Source organism: Silurus meridionalis, chromosome 23 (genome assembly GCF_014805685.1).
Source record: "Silurus meridionalis isolate SWU-2019-XX chromosome 23, ASM1480568v1, whole genome shotgun sequence".
NCBI classification, from domain to species: domain Eukaryota; kingdom Metazoa; phylum Chordata; class Actinopteri; order Siluriformes; family Siluridae; genus Silurus; species Silurus meridionalis.
Genome location: NC_060906.1, coordinates 12,135,407 through 12,158,729, shown reverse-complemented (window position 1 = coordinate 12,158,729; position 23,323 = coordinate 12,135,407). Strand labels below are relative to the sequence as shown.

General features: G+C 37.8%; 2 protein-coding genes across 2 annotated transcripts; one reads left to right on the top strand and one right to left on the bottom strand.

Annotated features, from left to right (window-relative positions):
- Positions 1–3,562: 3,562 nt before the first annotated feature.
- Positions 3,563–8,919, top strand: psma8 (proteasome 20S subunit alpha 8). The gene is made up of 7 exons (XM_046836867.1): positions 3,563–3,778; positions 6,121–6,247; positions 6,459–6,583; positions 6,825–6,947; positions 7,955–8,074; positions 8,161–8,223; positions 8,635–8,919. The coding sequence occupies exons 1-7, from the start codon at positions 3,677–3,679 to the stop codon at positions 8,725–8,727; spliced, it is 753 nt and encodes a 250-aa protein (XP_046692823.1). The 5' UTR covers positions 3,563–3,676; the 3' UTR covers positions 8,728–8,919.
- A 1,361-nt stretch (positions 8,920–10,280) lies between these two features.
- On the bottom strand, positions 10,281–23,323 carry taf4b (TAF4B RNA polymerase II, TATA box binding protein (TBP)-associated factor). Its single transcript, XM_046835912.1, is given in 17 exon segments — positions 10,281–10,755; positions 10,758–10,789; positions 12,917–13,033; positions 13,877–13,933; positions 14,520–14,645; positions 15,261–15,391; positions 16,850–17,019; positions 18,205–18,227; positions 18,281–18,306; positions 18,801–18,927; positions 19,882–20,064; positions 20,148–20,237; positions 20,327–20,449; positions 21,695–21,832; positions 21,920–22,246; positions 22,378–22,511; positions 22,592–23,323. Coding segments are annotated over 17 exon segments (2,472 nt in total). The 5' UTR covers positions 23,169–23,323; the 3' UTR covers positions 10,281–10,664.

The window sequence follows — 23,323 nt, the reverse complement described above, 5'->3', positions numbered from 1 at the left end:
AATATGTCTATAAGCAGTATTATCAGGTATATACATAACAGTTTTCCCTCTCTAAATTATGTGTTTAAATAGAATAAGGAACATTTGGAGTGTAATTACAACTATGCACATATAGTTATAGAATTTAGACCTAGAGCAGGTATCAGGGTGAGCTAAACAAAACAGTCAAGTGAGTTACAGTAGATCTTCACCCCAGAGGTAGACCCCTTTCTACTATAAAGAAAGGATCTTTCCATGGGCTTTCAACTGTTTCAGCCCCAAGTACTTACTTAGGTAGGCTTCTTAGGCCATTAGACCAATTAGTGCACAGATTAAGGGGGTGCTGTTTTGATCCTGCTTGTGTGTATCCACTGGGGCTGATAATAAGTCAGAACTCCAGTCCTGGTTACAGCTAGAACAGTCGCTGGACCCAGATACTTCGGCTCACAGACCTTGGTAGGCTTTAGACTTTGTATCAGGACCTGCTAATTAGAATCTGATTTACATTGTTTAGAAGCCCAATACCTTATGTCCTCCTCAGTAGGCTGACTCTGAAGTGTTTTAGGTTAATATCTGGTATATTGGAGATATGTGTCATCATCAAGATCTCAGGGTTTGTATGTATTATGTCCAAATTTACCGGTTGTTTTTGCTGCTTCTTTAGCTACTTTATCCGTTAACATGTTTCCCTGAATTTCCTCTGAATAACCTGCGGCATGTCCTTTAACCTTAACTGTGGCCAATTTGGCAGGGAGTTGAACAGCATTTGATATCTTGCTGCAAAACTTACTCCATTACAAGTTATAAGTCTTAACGACTAAAATAAAATGTAGAGTATGTGATTTGAACAGTTAAAGTCACATACTCTACATTTTACTCAAGTCATACTGGAATTGGTTACTTATAACTTGTTGTGGTGAAGTTGGTTCCAATAAGCCGCAATCCAGACAGAATTACATGGTGTTGATGTATGGTAAAGAAGCCATGTTGGTTCATTAGTGGGAACTGGTAGCTCAGTGGGCAAAGCATCGGTTTATCAATCAGCAGGTCCCTTCAAGGTTAGGGGTTCAAGCCCTGACGTCTCAAAAGTAAATTATTTATTTCTTTTTTTAAATCTAATAGTTGGACGTCTTTGTGACATTAAACTGTAAATCTATTTGTCAATTAAAGAGACCTGTTGAAAAGATTGCTTTATTTCTTTGTCTTTTTTGAAATACTTGTTTGGGGTTCAAGCCCTGACATCCAGAGGTGGAAAGTAACGAAGTACAAATACTTCGTTACTGTACTTAAGTAGAACTATTTATTTTTCAGACAACTTTTTACTTTTACTCATTACATTTTTACACAAATATCTGTACTTTCTACTTTTTACATTTTCAAAACCGGCTCATTATTTTAGTTTTAATCCATTGATTTGGTGAAATGTCAATATTTCTTTTTATTTTCACTGCGCGCAGATTTCAGCCCATCAACTGATTTTTCAATCCACTGGTGTATTATGTCCTGTCTCTCACTCATCACAGATGTAGACTAGTTTACGAAGCTAAGAATAAGCAGGCAGAAAGCAACAAGAAGTAAAGCTAATGTGGACGAGAACAGAGACATTCCTGATCATCATCATCATCATCATCATCATCAACAACGACAACATCTTTTCTCTGCTTGTGTTCTATATGTGGATGTTCAGCCTGGACACATTTATTAAGTAACAAAAATATTTATTCGTTTTGTATTAATATATATATATGACAGTCAAAATTCTAATTCTTTTAAACGGCACTAAATTTTATTAACGCGCTATCAATTCAGCGCACATTTTTGTTTTTACCATTTAAAAAAATATATAAATACATAACTAAATATAAAAGAGGCAAAATTAAAACCTTCAGCAAAACACACATTTATTCATGACGTCCTTTCTTTACTTAAATATAAAATAAATAAATAAACTTCACCGGAAAATATTTTTAATCAGTAAACTTTTGTTTTATTTCTGCGCCAAGTCTCAAATCAAACACCAAATCCGCCATGATTCACACAATTAACCCTCTGGGTGGCGTTTTGTGGGGTTTTCCCTCATAATGGCGAAACAAACTTAAATTACTGTATTTATTAATCATACAGATAAAAACAATACATCATTCAAATCTGTAAAATGTCTATTTTTATTTGTATACACTTATAACAAAGTTTTTGTAAAAATAAAGTAAACAGACAGGGGGCGCCCTCTGCCATGTCATCTCTCTTCACAAACACAAATAAAACAACCTGAATCTCAGTGAATATTTGCCTCACAGACATAATAAATATATGTATAGAAACCTCAAAATGTCGTTTACATAAACCAAAAATAGTCTCTGAATTATGTAATAAGTATAATTACATAAATCAGTATTATTTATACCACAAATCCCATAAAACCATACCATAAATCGGTATGATTATGATAAAAGCTTCTTGACTTGACTTGAAGAGGTGGTTTCTCCGGTATCACCACATTAACTGTCCGTGTGGAAACATAGCAAAGGTTCCGTTTGGTGTCCTGATGATTTATTTTAAACCACCAATATTACTTTAAAACATTTACAATAATTTTTTTGTCTTCATGCTCAATGTTGCATCCATATTTCTACATGTCTATGTTGCTTAAAGTATTAAAAACAGGAAGTATTAATATATGGTACATTTAGATAGAAATGTGCGATTAAGTTGCGATTAAATATTTAATTTAATTGACAGCCCTAATATTAATATAATGTGAGGTTCAGTTACCAGCGTGACACTAAAACCGGTAGTAGTTATAACTACTTTTTACTTAAGTACATGTCAGAGCCAAAACTTCCTTACTTTTACTTGAGTAAAAAAAGTATAATCAGTACTTCAACTTTTACCTGAGTATTTTATAACGAGTATCTGTACTTCTACTTAAGTGAAGGATTTTTGCCACCTCTGACTATAAGTCATAAGTTGAACAAAAAACTGCATTCGATGAGCAGATTCTAGAGAATTAGTTTTCAATTTATTTCTATTCTAAATATTATGAAATCATAATTGAGGAAAACCATTTATTTTATTTGAGTTTTGTTTACAGTTCTTTTGTTTTTTTCTGTATATTATACAGAATGTATACTGGTCGGTGCTATTTTGTGTATCTGTCCTGTACTGATTTGCTTTGTCTGTTTGCACTGTATTTTGTCTTGCACTGTTTGCAATAGGTTGCACAGGACAACTTACTTTTAGTTCTTAGCTCTATGCTGTGTTATGAAGCTTTATGTTGTTTTATGTAGCACTGGGGTCCTGGGGTCATTTCACTGTACTGCGTCAGGTACGTATAGTTGAAATGACAATAAAAGCTTCCTAATTGACTTGACTTATTATAATACAGTTCGGTATCATGCATCTTTTACTTTCGGCCCTCAATCACCTTTGATTTTTGGCCTTTCACGGGGTAAACGTTAAGCACCTCTGGACTAAAGAAACACTGCTCACTGTTGACACAACGTGGCTAATCTGAGAAGTTGCCTCTATCAAGATGGCGGCGCTGTAGGTGCGCCCGGGTGCTTGAACTCCCATAATGCAGTGCGTTACCCCAAACGCGCATGCGATCTTAAATCCTTGGATCCCAAAGGCTGGCTAGTAAAGTTGGTGCATGTTGTTGAGCTAACGTTAATATCATTTTTTATCTAGTAAACAGAAAATGGCAGCTAGATACGACCGAGCTATAACTGTTTTCTCTCCGGATGGTCACCTGTTTCAAGTGGAATACGCACAAGAGGCAGTGAAGAAAGGTTCCACGGCGGTAAGGGTTTGATGAAGCGGGAGAAAAGGTTGCCTTATACACGCGGAATATAACTTTGCTTATTGTAGATATGTATATAGAAGTGTTCTGTTGCGGCGCTGTCTAATAAATATTTAGCTTATATAAATGGTAAAATATTCACAGTAATGTTTACAATAATCAACACTAGCCACAGAGCTAGCTTGGCTAACGTTAGCGCCATTGAATGAGAAGTCGGCTAATCATGACTTGCATGTTCTCGCTTATAGGCCAAGCTCCGAGTTGCAGAGTGAACCGATTCTTAAAATATAACGTCTATAAATAGGATAATCTCTTAAAAAAACATTTATAATGTTTAGCATCATTTAACGATGACGCAGTTATTTATAGTAAAGAGATTTTTTCTTGTTTAAAGAACAATGTAGAGTTGTCGGGGGCGCCTGTAGGTGGCGACAGAGAGACAGGTTTATCTTCGAGTGTTCCTGACACTTCAGGAGCATCTCATCTGATCACTGCAGAGAAAGTGAAATATTCTTATACAGCATCTGTCATTAATTTCATATGCATGGTCTATGGTTTAAATTTATACATTAGTGCCTATAGGTTTATCCCCAACGAGCGATCCAGTCGTGACAGGGGAAAAACTCCCTGAAATAGTATTAAGAAGAAACCTTGAGACGATCCAGAAACAGAAGGGAACCCATACTTATCTGGGTGACACTAAATGTCTATTCATTACAGTTCCATCATTGTTGAGGTGTTCTGTTCGGTGAACTGTTCACCGATAGGGCGCTTAAATGCAGAACTATTCATGCCAAATGCAGTCCTAAGCCATTATAGCAGACTGTTTGTGTTAATTACAGACCAAATCCATCCCCATAGTTCTCGAGTTGATGAGTAACGTCTTGGATCTTAAGGCTTTTGATGTTAAACCGTCCTCAGCTGGTAGAGAACTCCATCCAGAGGTCTAGAGCATCAGGTCGGAAACAGGTGGATCTGGAATGTAGAAAAGGGACTGGGTTTATGTTTACTGGTACCTCGGGAGCATGTTTAACTTGAGGTAGAGGGAGAAATTAGAAGGGTGATGGGGAGAAGCACTCATGATTTATTAAGTATCTCTATTGTTACATAAAAGTTAAAGACACTGTACAGGGTGTAAGTTGCTATGTCAAGTCAAAAGGTCTAGGGTTGACATGGTTGGCAGAAGAGAATAAAGTAATTGAATCATAATTAATAGTAATAAATTAATAATAAACTTTACATCATGCTGAATAATTTTCCTAGAACACACCTCCTGTTGTGTTTCATCCCAAACACTTGGTGGGCATTTTATCAGTGCCTACCATATTGGTACACTTTATAAAAGACTTATAAAACACACAAACACAGAAACCAGGTGTAACATCTGACCAGGCTTGATCAACATTTTTGTGAGCCTGTGAAGGCAATGACATATATTACTCTATATTCTAATAGAGCACGAAGACGGAAAGATATTAGTGAAGTGAACAACTTGCATAAACTATTCAGTTGTAATTAAAGTAAGATTTATTTTTTTTTCTTCCCTAAACTGTGACCACAAAATTGTAAGCACACGATTCTTTGCTTACCTTCACTGGAAGTAAAAGGCCTGAATCTGTTTCAGCATTACAGCACACCTGTGCACAAACTGAGCTCCATTAAGACACAGTTTGCCAAGAGCTTGAGTGTCCTGCACAGGGCAGGACCTCCGAACAGCTTTGGGATGAACTGGAACACTGACTGAACCTCAGACCTTCTCATCCAACATCAGTATCTGATTCACTAATGCTCTTGTGGCTCTTGTGGCACAAATCTTCACAGCCATTCTTCAAAATCTGGTGAAAAGCTTAAACAGAGGAGGTTATTGTAACAACAAAGAGGGAATAAACTGTAGATGGGATGTTTAACAAGCACATATTGCTGCGACGGTCGTGTGTGTACAAATGTTTGACCATATATAAGTTTGACCATAAGGGTAAGAACGGAATTCAAGAATGACCACAAGCTTGTAGGCTAAAATACACATGCCTTTAATCTCCCATGTTTCGTCTCTTCACGCTCATTCAACTTTTAATTACATTTGTATTGCGGAGCATTTCAGGGATTTTTAGTTAATCACTTCATCACACTGAAGGCCAACACCTGACATGATTGTGAATTGTTTTAGTGGCAGGTCTCACCTGCAGCAGATATAAGATCAGCATTGAGATGCGAGTGTACGCTGTACAGTGGCACTAATGAAACAGGAGATCACGTTGCCACTCGGTCTGTTTTGATACTATTTCGTGCTCAAATGTGCAGCCAGTCCTGACGTTTCCCTTTATTTTTGTTTCCTCATGCAGGTTGGAATCCGGGGGGAAGACATCGTAGTTCTGGGTGTAGAAAAAAAGTCTGTTGCGAAGTTGCAAGAGGAGAGAACGGTGAGGAAGATCTGTGCCCTCGATGAGCATGTGTGTATGGCCTTTGCAGGTAAGCTTACGTTGTTCCCCAGCACGACTCTATTAAACCGTGTACACCAGTGTGTGAAATCTGATCTTGTGTTTGATTATATCACGCACTATATTTTCTATTTTTTGTTAGAGTCTAAAGAAGCTGAACATTTTCTTTCGTTAACGACGCAAAGCTTGAGGTTGGAATGTAATATCTGAAAAGCAGATGTGCGTGTTTTGCTCTTGTTCAGGTCTCACGGCTGATGCAAGGATCGTCATTAACAGAGCAAGAGTGGAGTGCCAGAGTCACAGACTTACAGTAGAAGACCCTGTTACTGTAGAATACATCACGCGTTACATTGCTACACTTAAACAGGTACACCGGGTCTTATATTCCGATCTAACAATGTTCACAAGAGTTCTATTTAATAGATGATTTTGGAAAGATATAATTGAGCTTTCTGTACAAACACCACACGTATACCAGTGAAGTCCCTTTACAATATGCATTTGAGTTTCACTAACTGAATGCAATCATTAATACTAATTAATTATATAAATATTAGTTAATTATTATAGTCAGTAAAACAATATTATTGTTTTTTTTTTTTTACTAGCGTTATACTCAGAGCAATGGCCGTCGTCCATTTGGCATTTCCGCCCTGATTGTGGGTTTTGACTATGACGGGACTCCACGTCTGTATCAGACCGACCCTTCAGGAACGTACCATGCATGGAAGGTAAGAGTCTCAATCACCTCAGTAGAGCACAGTACCACAAATGGTAAATAAAAGAGGCATCAAAATGCACCATGTATCATTTTTCTACATAATCTTTAAAAGGGTTCGGATTTCTTTTTAGAAAAAGGTTTAGTTCTAATTTGCATTTTACTTAATAGAACCTTTTAGTTAAAACAGATTTATTTTAGGAAAATGTACCTTTATTACAAATATTTGGGTAGAAAATACATATTGCAGTTATTGGCACTGTTAAATGTATAAACAAAAGTAAAACATGTTCCATATCATTTTATTATTTAAAATGTTTAAGAATATCATCGATGACTGTTTGTGACGAGCTTCATAAATCAGAAAGGTGATGACCACCTTAAATCAGACAAGAACTGGTTTTAAAAAAAAGAACATAAAAATATGCATGTTCGTATCCTTGATTTGGACAATGATTACATTTAAACAAAACCAACCTCTCTGTAAGATGCAGATGCATTTTGCTGACACACACGTACACACACAGTAAGGAGTTTAGAGGTCCAGTGTTTGAGTTTGAAGCCTTCTCATTTAATTTCTCCAAGTCTGTGTCTGGAGAAGTGGTTGCTCAGTGCTTAAGGCTCTGAGTTATTCATTGGAAGGTCGCTATTGCAAAGGACATTGAATCTTTGAGGCTTTTTGAGGTACCAACATTTCATATTTATTGCTTGGCAGGAGGACAATTGTACTTGATTCATGTGCAAACAAATTGTATTGTTTTGTATAATGAATTTTAAATTATTCTAAACTATATTAATATATTCGAGCTATTATTAGATATCAAGTTGCTGAAATGTATGCAAACAGACAAATGTAGTTTCTTCAGCCAGATGATATTCATTCTAGTGGAGATTGATATCTCATTTAGTTTTTTTCCACAATGCTAGCGCCATCCATGCTACTATCAACACAATCTACAGGTGATTACCGTTTCATCATGACGATGATTATTAAATAACCTCAGATTCTTTCATCACTAGGCAAACGCAATTGGACGCAGTGCCAAAACCGTGCGGGAGTTTCTCGAGAAGAACTACACGGACGAAGCCATTGCCAGTGACAATGACTCTATCAAACTGGCAATTAAAGCTTTACTGGAGGTAATAAACAGATGCAGCAACATCAGCATGTTTTTCCAGACATCACGTTTATTTGTGTTTAATGGCGTTTAAATGCTGTTCCTCAGGTTGTCCAGTCTGGTGGAAAGAATATTGAGCTGGCTGTGATCAGGAGGAACCAGCCTCTCAAGGTAACGCACTCTTAATGTCTTGTCTCTGGTGCTAGTTAAAGCGATTAAATGGCTATTAAACATGACTTGCGTCATTTGTTCGCTACATTTCTACCTTTTTACTATTCACATTTAGCTGGTTTTGTCAAAGGTATATGGATGATAATCCTAAATTGTTCAATACATGGCCAAAAGTATTGCTATCCATTCCCCAGCCTCAATCTGTTACCACAATGTTTTTTTACTTAAATGCATGATTTGAGATGTAGTTGCAGGGTTGAAAATGGCTTTATGTCAAAACTAAACACAGCTGTAAAATGCCTATGAAGCAGGCAGTTGTAGTAGGTAGTAGTTGTTATTTGGCAGCTTCTTCACCATTAGAATATATTCTTGGTGTACATTACCATCATTCTGCTTTTTTATAATCAACAGATCCTAGAGTCCAAAGAGATCGAGACACTGGTTGCAGAAATTGAGAAGGAGAAAGAAGAGGAAGCTGAGAAGAAAAAGCAGAAGAAGCCTTAATAGGTCATAGACACACTCAATCTAACTTCCATATGCCGTTATTGTTTTTTCTTTATTGGCACAAGCACTTGGTCAACAGTTTGTCTCACCCCAGCCTCATTTTTCATCCACTGTTAGTTAATTGCACCATTGATACTTCTCAAAACCCTTTGGAAGTGTTACATTAATAATAAATCCCTTTTGATTACAAAACCTTTTGCATTGCTGTTTGTCATGGATTTAAAAAAAAAAGGTTTTAATGTCTGGTTTCATGTCCACAAAATATTTGATATGAAAACACCTTGGATTGTTTTGGATAGAATTTCTGTATCTAAACAGTCCTTTTTATACAGTGACTGGCATTTCTTTATTTTCTGTTAACAACTGCTCAGATACAGTGATGCTTTATCGTCAAATCACCAATACAGTTTAGGATTTTGTAAAGAACAACTCACCCAAATAAAGTATTGTGGTTTGTGTTCTCTAAGTCAGTGAATTCAATTTGAATTGTTTTATGTTAAAACCTGATGCCACAAACCCACTGCTTGTTATGGCATAATATTAAAAGTTGCTGCACAAGTATTCATAAACATTAATATAAATGAGAGAAACTGACTGTCATCTCACATTTACTATCTCATGTGGGCTGGGAACTGAGTGCATTTTCTTTCCTCCTGCCAACCAAGATGCAGATGACAAGGAACTAATTATTGATGATATAATTAATAACGTAAGTGTTCAAAATATTTTTTTGCCACCTGGGTGTTTATGCATTAGGCATGTTGAATACAAGGATGTCCAGTATGAAGACTGTAATTAAAATGAGTGATCTTTATGGGTTGGGAATGTGTGTGTGTGTGTGAGAGAGAGAGAGGAGTGTAGAGGTTACTGTAGGGCAGTGGGAGCAGCTGTGTGGAAATGCATTTGTACAGCTCACTGAGACAAACAGTGTGTAGATAGTCCTGAAAGTGCTTAAGGCATACTGTTCATACCTCCCAGTGTGACAGTCCTGCTTATTAAGAGGTAATAGAATAAGCAGACTCATGGGTCTGCAGAATGCTATAAAAGGTGCTGCATTCAAGGTCAGACATAGCGCTTGCTTTACTGTCCTCATAATAAAATAAGCTTTTGCATCAGTGTTTTAATACAAGATAGTACTATCCTGCTTTAGTCTTAATCAGTTGGTCTAATCCTCAGTAGCCAAGAGGCATTTAAAAGAAGCTAAAAACTGAATAGTTTTCAGAGTTTTATACAGTGTTGTTCAGCCGTGAGATTTGAGTTGATTTGTCCACACTGGTGTTTTGCCTGGATGCTCTTCTTTTGGCCCTATGGCTGTGTAGTTCCTTTTGGTCAGCCCGTGGGTCTAAAGTGACAGCCCCTTGTCCCAAACCCCTGAGGCTGCATCATCCCCTGATTGGTCAGTCTCTTTCCCTGCAGCAGTGCCCTACTCTGGTTGGACGATCCCAAATCCTGAGGCAGTATCGTGTTCTGCTCAGGCTTGGTGTCGTAGGGGGATGCCCTCGAGCTTGTTCCGAAACTCAATTGCCAAACTCATTGACTAAATTGCGTTAGAATAAAAAAGTAATTTAAGAATTTAATTGAAATAAAATAGTACAGCTGAGTAAGTAGAAATCCACAAATATTACTATGGGAAACAAATGGAGGAGTTGTTTTAAGAAATTAAATTGATTTCCCGGCCATCGTTCTCAACACACACACACACACACACACAAAGTGCAATGCTTAAGTGTTTTAATAATATAATGATCAAGTGGCAAAATTTTTCATTTCATAATTCCAATTTGAATTTTTTAAATTTTAATAAGTAAACACATATGATGAGAAATCAAACAGAAGGAAGCAAACCTTCTTCTGAAAACAACACGGTTCTTAAAGTAATATTCATTCTTTTATATAAGACACAGAAAATGAGTTTGGAATTGAACAGAACAGATTTTCTATCGTAAGAAAGCGTGGTAGAGTGTAAGGGAATGTCTGAGGGCTCGATCCTGTTCCATGCAGAATATCAGATCTCGGACAGTCACACGTTTTGAGCGGTTCTCTGTGCGCGGAAACCCAGGACCTTGAAGGAAATGGAGAACGTGAACTTAAATAAATGTATATATTAATACAACAGTGATGATCTTTTAGGAAAAGTGAGAGTGGTTTAGATCACAGGACCACCAGGATGCCACTGCTGGGCTCTTGAGCAAGGCCCTTAACCCTCAACTGCTCAGTTGTATAAATAAAAGATTAGGATAATTGGCTCTGTATTATGAATACAGTAAATGTGTGAGGTGCTGTGTACATCATCTTCCAAGTATCATAAATGTTGATAGTGACTTGATAAACAGGAAACCAATGTAAAATTTAGTGCTGTATGCATAAAAGTAGGAGGTGTAGCATTTTTCTCTGTTTCCCCCCTTTAAGAAATCTCGTCTCCTTTAAGTTTTTTAAAGCATCAGCTCTTAATGCCTATGCCATGACAACCATAAGAACCAGTAAGAGATAAAGCTATGGTTGTCATAACCCCTACCTACAATGTAAGACACTATCTTATTGATTTTTTAAATAGTACTAGAATGATGTTCCAAACCCCATTAAACATAACACAGGGAAACACGGACCAAATACAAATTAATATCAGCTTCACTGCAGGAATCTGCAGTTGTGCAGGGGAGTTTAAAATACTGCAATGGTTGATAAACCTGGTTATCACTTACATTCACATTCTCACAGACACAGGTGGAGGTACGGAAAGTATTCAGACCCCCTTTAATTTTTCACTCTTTGTTATATTGCAGCCAATCGCTAAAATCATTTAAGTTCATTTCTTTTCCTCATTAATGTACACATAGCACCCCATATTGACCGAAAAACACAGAATTGTTGACATTTATTAAAAAAGAAAAACTGAAATATCACATGGTCCTAACTATTCAGACCTTTTGCTCAGTATATAGTAGAAGCACCCTTTTGATCTAATACAGCCATGAGTCTTTTTGGGAAGATGCAACAAGTTTTTCACACCTGGATTTGGGGATCCTCTGCCATTCCTCCTTGCAGATCCTCTCCATTTTTAGGTCTCTCCAGAGATGCTCAATTGGGTTTCGTTATTTTAGCTGCGTGCTTAGGGTCATTGTCTTGTTGGAAGGTAAACCGTCGGCCCAGTCTGAGGTCCAAAGCACTCTGGAGAAGAATTGCGTCCAGGATATCCCTGTACTTGGCCGCATTCATCTTTCCCTCGATTGCAACCAGTTGTCCTGTCCCTGCAGCTGAAAAACATTGGACAGGCGATGAGCAGTGCCTGGTTTTCTCCACACATACCGCTAAGAATTAAGGCCAAAAAGTTCTATCTTGGTCTCGGTTTCTCATCATCTTGGAGTCCTTCAGGTGTTTTTAGCAAACTCCATGCGGGCTTTCATGTGTCTTGCACCGAGGAGAGGCTTCCGTCGGGCCACTCTGCCATAAAGCCCCGACTGGTGGAGGGCTGCAGTGATGGTTGACTTTCTACAACTTTCTCCTATCTCCGGACTGCATCTCTGGAGCTCAGCCACAGTGATCGTTGGGTTCTTCTTTACCTCTCTCACCATGGCTCTTCTCCCCCGATAGCTCAGTTTGGCAGGACGGCCAGCTCTGGGAAGGGTTCTGGTCGTCCCAAACGTCTTTCATTTGAGGATTATGGAGGCCACTGTGCTCTTAGGAACCTTAAGTGCATCAGAAATCTTTTTGTAACCATGGCCAGATCTGTGCCTTGCCACAATTCTGTCTCTGAGCTCTTCAGGCAGTTCCTTTGACCTCATGATTCTCATTTGCTCTGACATGCATTGTGATCTGTAAGGTCTTATATAGACAGGTGTGTGGCTTTCCTAATCAAGTCCAATCAGTATAACCAAACATAGCTGGACTCAAATGAAGGTGTAGAACCATCTCAAGGATGATCAGAAGAAATAGATAGCACCTGAGTTAAATATATGAGTGTCACAGCAAAGGGTCTGAATACTTAGGACCATGTGATATTTCAGTTTTTCTCTTTTAATAAATGTCAACAATTCTGTTTTTTTTCAGTCAATATGGGATGCTATGTGTACATTAATGAGGAAAAGAAATGAACTTAAATGATTTTAGCAAATGGCTGCATATAACAAAGAGTGAAAAATGTAAGGGGGTCTGAATACTTTCCGTACCCACTGTATATAGAGGTCAATACCTGGTTAGTTCCAGCGCCGGAAGTCTCCAGAGGTTTCCTTTTCCGAGGCCCCAGAGCCGCCAGTGCTGCCAGGTTAGCATCTCTGTGCTCCATCTGAGCTAGCTCCAGCTGCTGCATCTAAGTGTGTAGAACAAATTATTACAAAAAAACCCCACATTACAACAACCCTTCACAGAGCCCTGACACCAGCTTCCCTAAACACATACGAGATGAATTAAAACTTAGCCCCTTCTCCCCAGTGATCATTTTCGCAGTTTTACAATAGAAAATAAATAACAACGGATCAGTGGCCATTGTTTTTTGCAAGAAATATTCCATGGCCAAGTGTCAATATTCTACTGGTAGTATAATGCATAATAATGCCAACATATCTTCTGTGAAACGTCCATAATCCTCCACTGTGCTGTATGTAGGCTCCTGGGCTAAATATGACTTTTTATGTGCAAGGACATAAGTGGAGCTAAGAATTTTGGAATCTGTTCAGAAGTAGGGTTTTTTTTTAACCATAAATACATTATTTTAGAATTTAGTTCAGGCAGAAATAAAATGTTATATATTTTATATATGTTAATGTCCAAGCAGCTACTGTGGCATCAGGAAGTGTTATAAAATTAGACAACACCTATTGATGGTATTTGAAAGTACCTGCATTTTTTTTTTTAAAGGTTACAGAAAACTAATAAAATAAAAAAAATTATAAATATTACATAGATGCATACACAAGGCTGTGTACACAAATATACACACACAGGTTTAATGAGCGTTCAACTTTGCTTCCCGGACCGCTTCAGGCTTCAGTTTCTGCTCCAATTAAATAAAAATTAAAATTAGCCTCCAGTCAGGAAAAAAAACACCAGTCTAGGCAAGTGTTCTTGGCATATGTGTCCTAGGCTAAAATACACAATGTGTGTACACACTAACATATATGAACACACACACACACACCCCCAACTGACCAACCTCTTTTGCTCTCTGTTTGAGTCGAAGCTGCTCGGGGTCCTCACTGCTCGAGCGACTCTGAAGGGATAATTAAACAAGACATACTAAAAGTCTGGCCTGTATAGACAATATACACGGACCAAGCATTACGACATTACAGGTGAAGTGAATAACAATGATTATCTCTTTATCATGGCACCTGTTATTGTGAGGTATTTATTTGGCAGCAAGGGAACATTTTGTCCTCAAAGTTGACGTATTAGAAGCAGGAAAAAAGGTCAAGTGTAAAGATTTGAGCGAGTTTGAAAAGGGCCAAATTGTGATGCCTAGACGACTGGGTCAGAGCATCTCCAAAACTGTAGCTCTTGTGGGATGTTTCCAGTCTGCAATGGTCAGCATCTATTAAAGTGGTCCAAGAAAGGAACAGTGGTGAACTGGAGACAGGGTCATGGGCAGCTGAGGCTCACTGATGTACGTGGGGAGAGAAGTCTGGTCCGTATAGTCCGATCAAACAGACGAGTTTCTGTAGCGCAAATTGCTGAAGAAGTTAATGACGTTAATGATCGACGGGTCAGAATTGCTTTGGCAGCAAAAGGGGGACCAACACAATATTAGGCAGGTGGTCATATTGCTATGCCCAATCGGTATACACACACACATTCACCTTAGCGATGCGTAACAGGGTCTCCCTCTCCTCCTCTTCTCTCTTTTGTTTCTTCACTTTTTCCAGCTGCTCCAGGAACTTTAGTTGGGAGCGTGCGTCACTGATCTGAATGTTTCGCCAGTCATCCTAAACCCACAAACACAATATTTTGTTAAATAATTTACTTTTTACTTAAGTACATGTCAGAGCCATGTAAAGAACTTCTTTACTTTAACTTAAGTGCAAAAAAATAATCAGTACTTTAACTTTTACCAGAGTATTTTAAAACAGTATATGTACGTCTGTAAAGTATGTGTGTAGTTTTGCCACCTCTTTACTGATCAGAGTGTAGTTGGAGTCTGATTGTGTGTAAAGTACCACGTTATCTCAATAAAAATACATGTTGCTCCATACAAATGTTGCTGGAAGGCCAGAAGACAAGCGAGACATTAAAACGTCTGAAAAAGTTCCAGCAGTACACCAAAAAATACATAAATACAGAAGGCCCAAAGAAGCTCTGAAGCAGGTATAGCATTTAACAGAGCGTATCCAAAAAGCTGTTTACAGGATAACCAAGGCCCAAACACTCCGAAAATTGTGAAAAGAAAAACAAATCCAGAAAATCCTATATCAAAGTTGTTTGATAGTAATGCCAGGTGGTGGTAGTGCCACAGTGTTAGACTTATTTTAATTACTAATAAATGGATTTAGTTGGCCAGGATGATGTGTACGGTGTTTTGGTTCAGCTGTGTTTGCACATACCCTGTAAGAAACATAATGATGTTGTACAATAGCAGAGAGCTTTTCCAGCAGATCTCGAAGTCTTTCCTGTGTGGCATGAGAGAGCAACCCAAGCACATCTGTATTCACCTCTGTAACACCGAGAGAATTACCTATGTGAGACAAACAACAGTGAGCACTAGGTGTCACTTTTCACTTAGTTTTTTTGACAATGCTTTTTTTCCCCACTGAAAGGCACTGGTTAAGCACAGCTTAACATCGCTCTGTGCTTCAGATTTAGGTATAACCTCAAATAATGTCAGCAAATACTTTACACATTTTATTTACTCAAATAAACAATTAGACTATAATGTAAATACTTTAAATGTATTTTACTTCCTAAAAATATCTCTAGTAATAAAGTATATAAGTTACACTAGTTATTCTAGTCAGTGAGTGAGTTTCAGGGATGCGGATTTGGAGGACAGATTAAATTGGGTTCAGTTAAGTTTAAGTTAAATTTTAAAGTTAAAATCAATGATGCAATAAGCGACTTACTTGCAGTAAAAATTCAAAATCAAGTTCAAAATATGAAAGAATTTATAGTATTATATAATTCCTAGAATAATAATAAAAAATCATAGACACACACACACACACACACACACACACACACACACACACACACACACACACACACACACACACACACACACACACACACACAGAGTAATCCCCTGTTTATTGCGGTGATTACGCTCCAAAATGAAAGCCACCCCAAAAGTGCTATTTTATGTATACAGTACTGTTCTGTATTAACATTTTACCTCATTTTATAATTAATAATTATAGTTTTATTAATCAATTTTGTTATTTTAACATAAAACTTTATAAAAACAATTCCCTATAAGTTTTTTGGTCTTTCGTGCTATCCGCCAGAGACTGCGAAATCAGCAAAACAAATTAGTTATGTGTCAAATGCAAATCCATGATAAACCGGGGGCACGAGATTTGAACTGCGGTAAACGAATGATTACTGTATATACACAATATATATCAAATATGATCAAACAGACTAGGCTTAATCTTACAAATTCATTTCAGCAAGTATAGCCATAAAAGTCTAAATATCTCTGTTAGGCATTAATAGTTGCTTTGGCTTATTGTTCTGCATGTTGAACAGACACACATCTGCAAACACTCTAATTTTTCCTATTCTGCTGATGTAGACAGAGTTCTTTCAAGGCCAAGCCTGTCTCTTTCACCATCATCTCCTTGTCCTCCAGGCAAACTCCACCTTCCCCTACCTCTTTTTCTCACTTTCTATCCTTCTGAATGGCATGATTGAGAGGATTTCTGCCAATCTGGCAACTTCTGCACCACTGCATGGTCATTAGCATACTGATTAAGTAAAACAGCTTTGTCAGAGATACTGCTGATCAAAGGGAGGACATCTGCCTTCTATCTCACACTACCTGCCTCAACATGTTTAAAAACAAACAGTGTAAAGAGAGAGAAAGGTGTAAAACAGGTACACTTAATAGAAATTAATGATAGAATGCAAAACAATGGTAATACAACCCTACCCAGTAATTTTTTCCCTCAAAAAACAGGCGTGGAAATGCCATTACCAATGTGAAGCACTTTCTGTTGCAGTGCTGTGGTTTGCAGGAAGAGCTCGTCTCTGCAAGAGTGCACCACTGTTCCCACCAGCTCTGAACTGGACGCCAAAATGCGAGCATTCTCCTCATTCAAGTTCACACCGGCCATGGAAGCCACATCATTTATGTCATCATCATCACTAAAAGGCAAAAACGTGTGGACATATACATACAGTTAGAGACTCACTGAATGCATTTCTGTTTTTTATTGGATCATTGGTAATTGTATCATCAGGTTTAGTCTTTAGTTCAATGTTTATGCTGGAAGTATAAAATTACTGACTGCATGGAGCCTGTTAGCGAGCTTTACTCAGTCACTGGGAAAGCACCATCATAGGACCAGTGGTGGACAGTAAGAATTAAATGTAATTTGTTACTGTATTTAAGTAGCTTCTTCGTGTATCTGTATTTTACTGAAGTATTTCTATTTGGGTTGACTTTTACTTTAACTTCACTACATTTTAAAGTCAAATATCATACTTTTTACTTGGGAAATCAGTTGTTCCTTTTTATTTGAGTGGATAAAAAAAATAAAAAATAAAAAAAATAAGGTCAAGCATGCAGCAAAACCATCAATATGGGTGGAGTGCACACTGTTTTAAACTCGTTTGGATTGCTGCTTGGTGGAATTAATTTATCACCAACATACAGTTCAGCATCAGTTAAACAGCAAGTAGAACATTTTCAGAGAAAGAAATGCTGGAAGAAACTCCTGACTCAAACTTGCCACAACACCACTCGCCTTATTTACGTGATTTAATCAGAACATTATAGCCATAATAAATCATAGTACTTTGGATACTTAAGTACATTTAAAGGCAAATACTCTTGTACTTTTACTCAAGTGAAGGTTAAGAGGGAGCACTTTTACTTTTACTGGAGTAAAATTTTACAGAGTGTAGCTCTACTTCAACTCAACTACATCGTTTTTGTACTTCGTCCACCACTGCATAGGACCATCACTGACTGGGCGTTTTCTGGGAAATCATTCTCAGCAGAAGTAACACTCATGGGGCAGATATATGACTAAATGTGTGTTTTAATCACCATATTGGCTGAATTTAATGATTGACTAAGTAACATGTCCCGATACATTGTAGTAGTGATCCACCAACCAAATAATATCTAATGGGCGGTTGTCCTATGTTGGTCTCTTTCAGCTTCAAAATTTATTGAAATAACTGTAATAAAAGTCTACAACTGCTAACTGTATAGCAGTTAACCATGCAAAAGTGTACTGTATTTATAAACAGCTAGAGATAGGTAAATTTTCTACTGCACCAAAACACAACATACACACTAGAGCAGAGGATAGTTGTCATTACCGGAATGAGCCTGAGGTGCTGTCCTTGAAATTGTGCGTTTGTGCTGCTTGAGTTGGTCTAGAGGGGTTTTAGATGCCTGGAGAGGATACTGGCTCCTAAAAGCTTCGTAAAAAAAAAAAAAAAAAATAAATACTACAAAAAGTAAAGAATACAACAAATGCTCATTAGAAATAAAAATCACCAAGTTATAACTTTGGTTAACATCAGTTTACTTTGATGCTTCAAAGAAAATAGTCATTATATACACAGCTATGATGCTACCAGAGTTTTACTATGGTATTGCAGGGTAACCGTGTGGCAATGACAAAGCATAGCACAGCATAGCTCATTTTAAATGTGTTGGGTAATAAAATAACGTAAAACATGATGCGCTTTAGGGAGACTGTGTTGATGCACAGAATAAGCCATTTATATTATACAAAATTTTAGAGTAATAACTAGCCAGGACAGGTACACACAAATTATTTATGCATATTTCCGGGTCTGGCAGCGACATATTTAAATTCCATACTTCTCCTTAGCTATTTTTCTTTTTTTTTTGTTGTAAGAGAGACAACTAAACATTTGTTGTGAATAAAGAAGAGAACCATTTCCACCTGCTAACTGTGTGTTCGTCTGAATAACTGGCGGCTTGGGCTGTGTGTGGCTCTGCACTGGCTTCACAACATGGGGTGAGGAGGTTACATGTTGCTCCACAATCACACCTTTGGCTTGCTGGAGTACCTGGTTAAATATGAAACTTTAGATACCCATTTTCCATCTCCAACCCAGAAAGTCAAGAGTAAAATGCTATAAGTAAATGTCAAAAGTTGTTTCCGTGTGTGTGGGTGTTGCAAGATAAATGCAGGCCAACATTCGTGGAGATATTATTCAATACAAAACAAATTCAATAAACAATAAAATTCCAGATATTAGATTAAAAGATGACAAACGACATTTGAAAAGGACTGCATGCAGCCTGTGATAACAGGAGCTGATGGGATACTGGTGGCTTTAAGTGAATTATAGTGAAGTGTGGGTGGTAGGAAATAAACCAGTGAATAAAGATAAATTGGAGAAAATGTCATAAAAAGAAAATGAGTCACAATTCAGCAAAGGGACTCACTTTCATAATTTTGAACATAACTGAATTATAAAACTTGGACAGAAGAAAAGCATACAGTATTTAGCTGTTGGTCATATGTTCATAGGAAATTAAACTAAAAATATATGTAGAGTAGGTTCATTTAAAATAATTTCATCATAACAGAAATCCAAATTTAAAACCCAAATGAGAAACATTTTATTGTGCATACGTAAGTAACATTGAGAAGAATGAATCTCAAAAGAAAACCCTTATTTTTCTATATTAAAAACCCTTATTTGTAATGATGCTTTAGCGTAAATAAGTTATTATGCATTATACATTATAGAGTTTTGCTATGGAGCCTCATGGTAGCTGTGCTTTTATTTATGACAATAACATTAACAGGGACCTGATCATACAAGTCCTGCTAAAAAAAAAAAAAAAAGAATATTTTGGTTTTATAATAAAAAAAAGGTTCTCTAAAAAAGCTGCAGTTCTTGAAAGCATTGCTGAGAAATAAAGTAAAAAGCAAAGACTAAAACTTTCAGAATATTAATCCTAATTTAATATGAAGATATATTATATGAATATTTGTTGCATAGTGAGCTTACCATTTGTGGGGGTCTGGCAGGTGCACTGCCTCGAAGAGGCTGAGTGATGGTGGTAGAGGGAGGAAGACGAAGTTTCTGGGTGCTGTTGCAGATTGTGAACGAGGTGGAAGATTTGGGCTGCTCACACTGCTGGATAAAGAGCTGAGAGTTTGGGGTGAGCTGACGCACAGCAGGAAGGCTCCTCTAAAAACCAAAAGAACCTCTCAGACTAAATTCTCCATTCTCTCAATTCTATTGATATCACACACAAAAAGATCAGACCTTACTTTAAGAAAGGGCACCAGGTATGGTTGTGGGGATGATTTCAGCTCTATGTAAAGTTTTTCAGTGAACTCCTCAGCTTCCAGTCGTCCATCCTGATAAGAAACAATAAAACACATTAAACCAGGTGCACACTAATTTAAACAGAGTGGAAAGACAACATGAAAAAGATGTGATTTCCCACCAGCAGGTCTTTGACCAGAGCTCGAACGTTCTGTGCCATGTCAGGTGATCGGGTCCCACTTGATGCTAGCTTCATTAGAGTGATTAGGAAGTTTTTACACTTCTTTACATTCTCCAGTGTCTCCTGTCGAGAGCATAAAGAGATTAGTTTGAACTAATTAAGATGTAGTAAAAATGCTTTCCCCCTTCAAGGATTACAAATATACTCTTACTTAAAAAATCTTTATTACTGTAAAAAATACAGTCATACATCCTGGATTTTTCAAAACATTTCAGGAAATATATTTAATTTGCTAGACAGGTCCATTATTGCCCATATCGTCAAGATTTAATACTAGTATGACATATTTTCATCTTTAAGACAAAGGATTGGTCCAAAAAAATACATTATTGTATAAAACAAAAATAGAAACCAATCAGTAAATTAACCTTATGTATGATACAATCATATTTAATTTGCTTTGTGAAAACCCTGTTTCCTTACAGCATCAATGCTACTCAATTCATACTCAGCACCAGGCAGACAATCTATTACCCTTTGTGATAGAAACATTTCAATTAACTGTTTGCATCAATTATAATTTTGCCTTGTTAAACTACAGTTGTAAGCAATATGAGGTTAATAAACTTGGTCCAGGTGCAGGGTGAGATGCGACTGGGCAGGAGTGTGTGGGAGCGTGGGATTGAGTGCATGTGTGGAAGTTTGAGCCAAGCTGTGTATATTATCAGCTGGTGAGGAAGAAGCACATTGATAGATGCCTTGTGTGTTTAACTGAGATGTCTTCTGCTGAGTACAGAATAAACTTTATTCTTATTTATTAATCTTCTCTGATTTTATTATTATTATATAAACAGTAGAGACTTGCATTTCCATGACATTATCACCAATTTAGCTTTTACTAGAATATGTTATGTATTAGTAAAAAAAAAAAAAAACAAGAAACAAAATACACCACCAATAGTTTTATTTATTTTATATTTTCAAAACTACAGAAGTTTCTTTCTAGTCAAATATTATAGGAGTAACTACTTAGTGTTGCATTTGATAACTTTTCCTGCTGGGTTTAAAGAGAACCAAAAAAAGCAGACCTCTGTTTTTCTGGTTAGTGACTGGTCAAATGAATTGACATTCTACCAGAAATCTTCAGTCATGTACAGAAGTCTTCAGTAAGAGTGTCTGATAACCTAACTCCACTGTTAGGAGTAGACACGAAGCTAGTCCACCAGGGGACAGATAGTTCTGCGTTTAGTAACTGTATATGACACTGTCTGGCAGAAAAGAAAGATTAGATTATTGGACTCGCTTTTAATATGTAACAGCAACTTACACACATACACAAACATGAAGTGTGATAAAGAAATTACTCACAGCAGTGACAGGCACCTGGGTGGAGACTTTGCTACTGCTGCTGGTTTTGATGGGAATATTCGGGCAGATATTTCGAGGGCCACTACCAACTGGGCAGTTTACTTGATTAACTGAAGTAAGTGATGTCTTGTTAATAGACTGAACAAAAAACAAAGAAAATCGTTTCGCATTTAAATACCTTGCATATCAGACCCTACATGCTGAGAAATACAGACTTACACGTACCTTCACTATGGATGCCGAGGTGACATTAGTGCCAGTAATGGTCCTTTGGCTAATGGTACCTGTTGAGGTGCTTATTGACGGTTTCTGAACAGAGGTAGATTTAATGACAGTGGGCCCTGTAATAGAGCTTGGCTTAAGGCCAGTCCCTAACCCAGAGGGAGGTTTAATAATAGTGTTTCCTATACTGGTGGATTTGATTAACGCAGTGCCTGTTGTGGAGCTGGGCTTAAGAACAGCCTTTGGTGCCGAGGAGGTGGGTTTTACTATGGTGGCTACTGTTGTAGATGAAGACGGGAGAGAGACTCTGATAATAGATGGTGCTGCTGCCTGTGAATCACATAAATGAGTTTTATTGTGTGTGAGAATTTATTTATGTAATAAAACACAATAGTTACTCCATTGTATTGTATGTTGTTTCACAAAAGGTGCCACAAAATAAAAGTCAAATAAATGTACACCTGGGGGGCCTGTGGTCTTACAGCTGAAGGGACATTCGATGATTTGGGCACTAAGCCCTGTGCCTGTGCTTGAGCTAAAGCCTGCTGGGAAACCAACATCAACTGCCCACTGTCGCTGCGAATTAAAACCATACCTAGACAAAAGACAAAAAAGAGCAAGATGAACTACTTACAGAAAAAAACAACACCCTCAAGGCAACTCCCCAACACAAACCTTGTGGAATCTGGAAGTTGGCCGGCAGCTGGAGAGACGTTGTGTGAGAGCTCCTTGGAACTGTTGCATTCTGCTGCAAAATGGATGCCCTCGGTAAAGCCACAATCGATGCCCGGAGTGGAGCTTGGGCCACTGCTGGAGGTCTGACCTGGTTAGACATCACAGTAATTCCTCCAGGGTGTGAAGCTGAGCTCTGTCCACTGGCCCCAGCTGCTGTACTAGCCCCTGTCACCACTCTCGCCCCCACCACTAGCGGTGTGGCAGATCTGATAGGCGCAGAGCTCACTATGACCTTTGGTGTTGGAGGCATGGAAGCAGATGTTACAGTGGAGCTCACAGGTGTAGATGGAGTGGAATGCATGCTCAAAGAAGGAGCTTGAAATTCAGCAGGATCTTTTTTAAGTGTCTCAGATGACTCTGATGCCTGGGTTTTTTTTTCTTCGTTAGTAATATCGAGCGCATTGTGTTTATAAGACACCCGAGCGCACGCTGTTGCTGTTGCAGGAGTGTCTCCTGTTTCAGGAATTGCGTCCACTTTTTCTGCCGAATCGTCGATTATTCTTTCGCTTTCAGCCATTAGATATATTTCGAATGCACAAACAGCGTCGTGCCATTTCAAGAGGACACGCTCGCTTCATTTATCCTGTTATTTGTGTCAGCATGAACTGATTCCCAAACATCAGCGTCCACAAAGGAGTATTTAAACGAGCCCACCGCTTCAGTCAGCTGTGC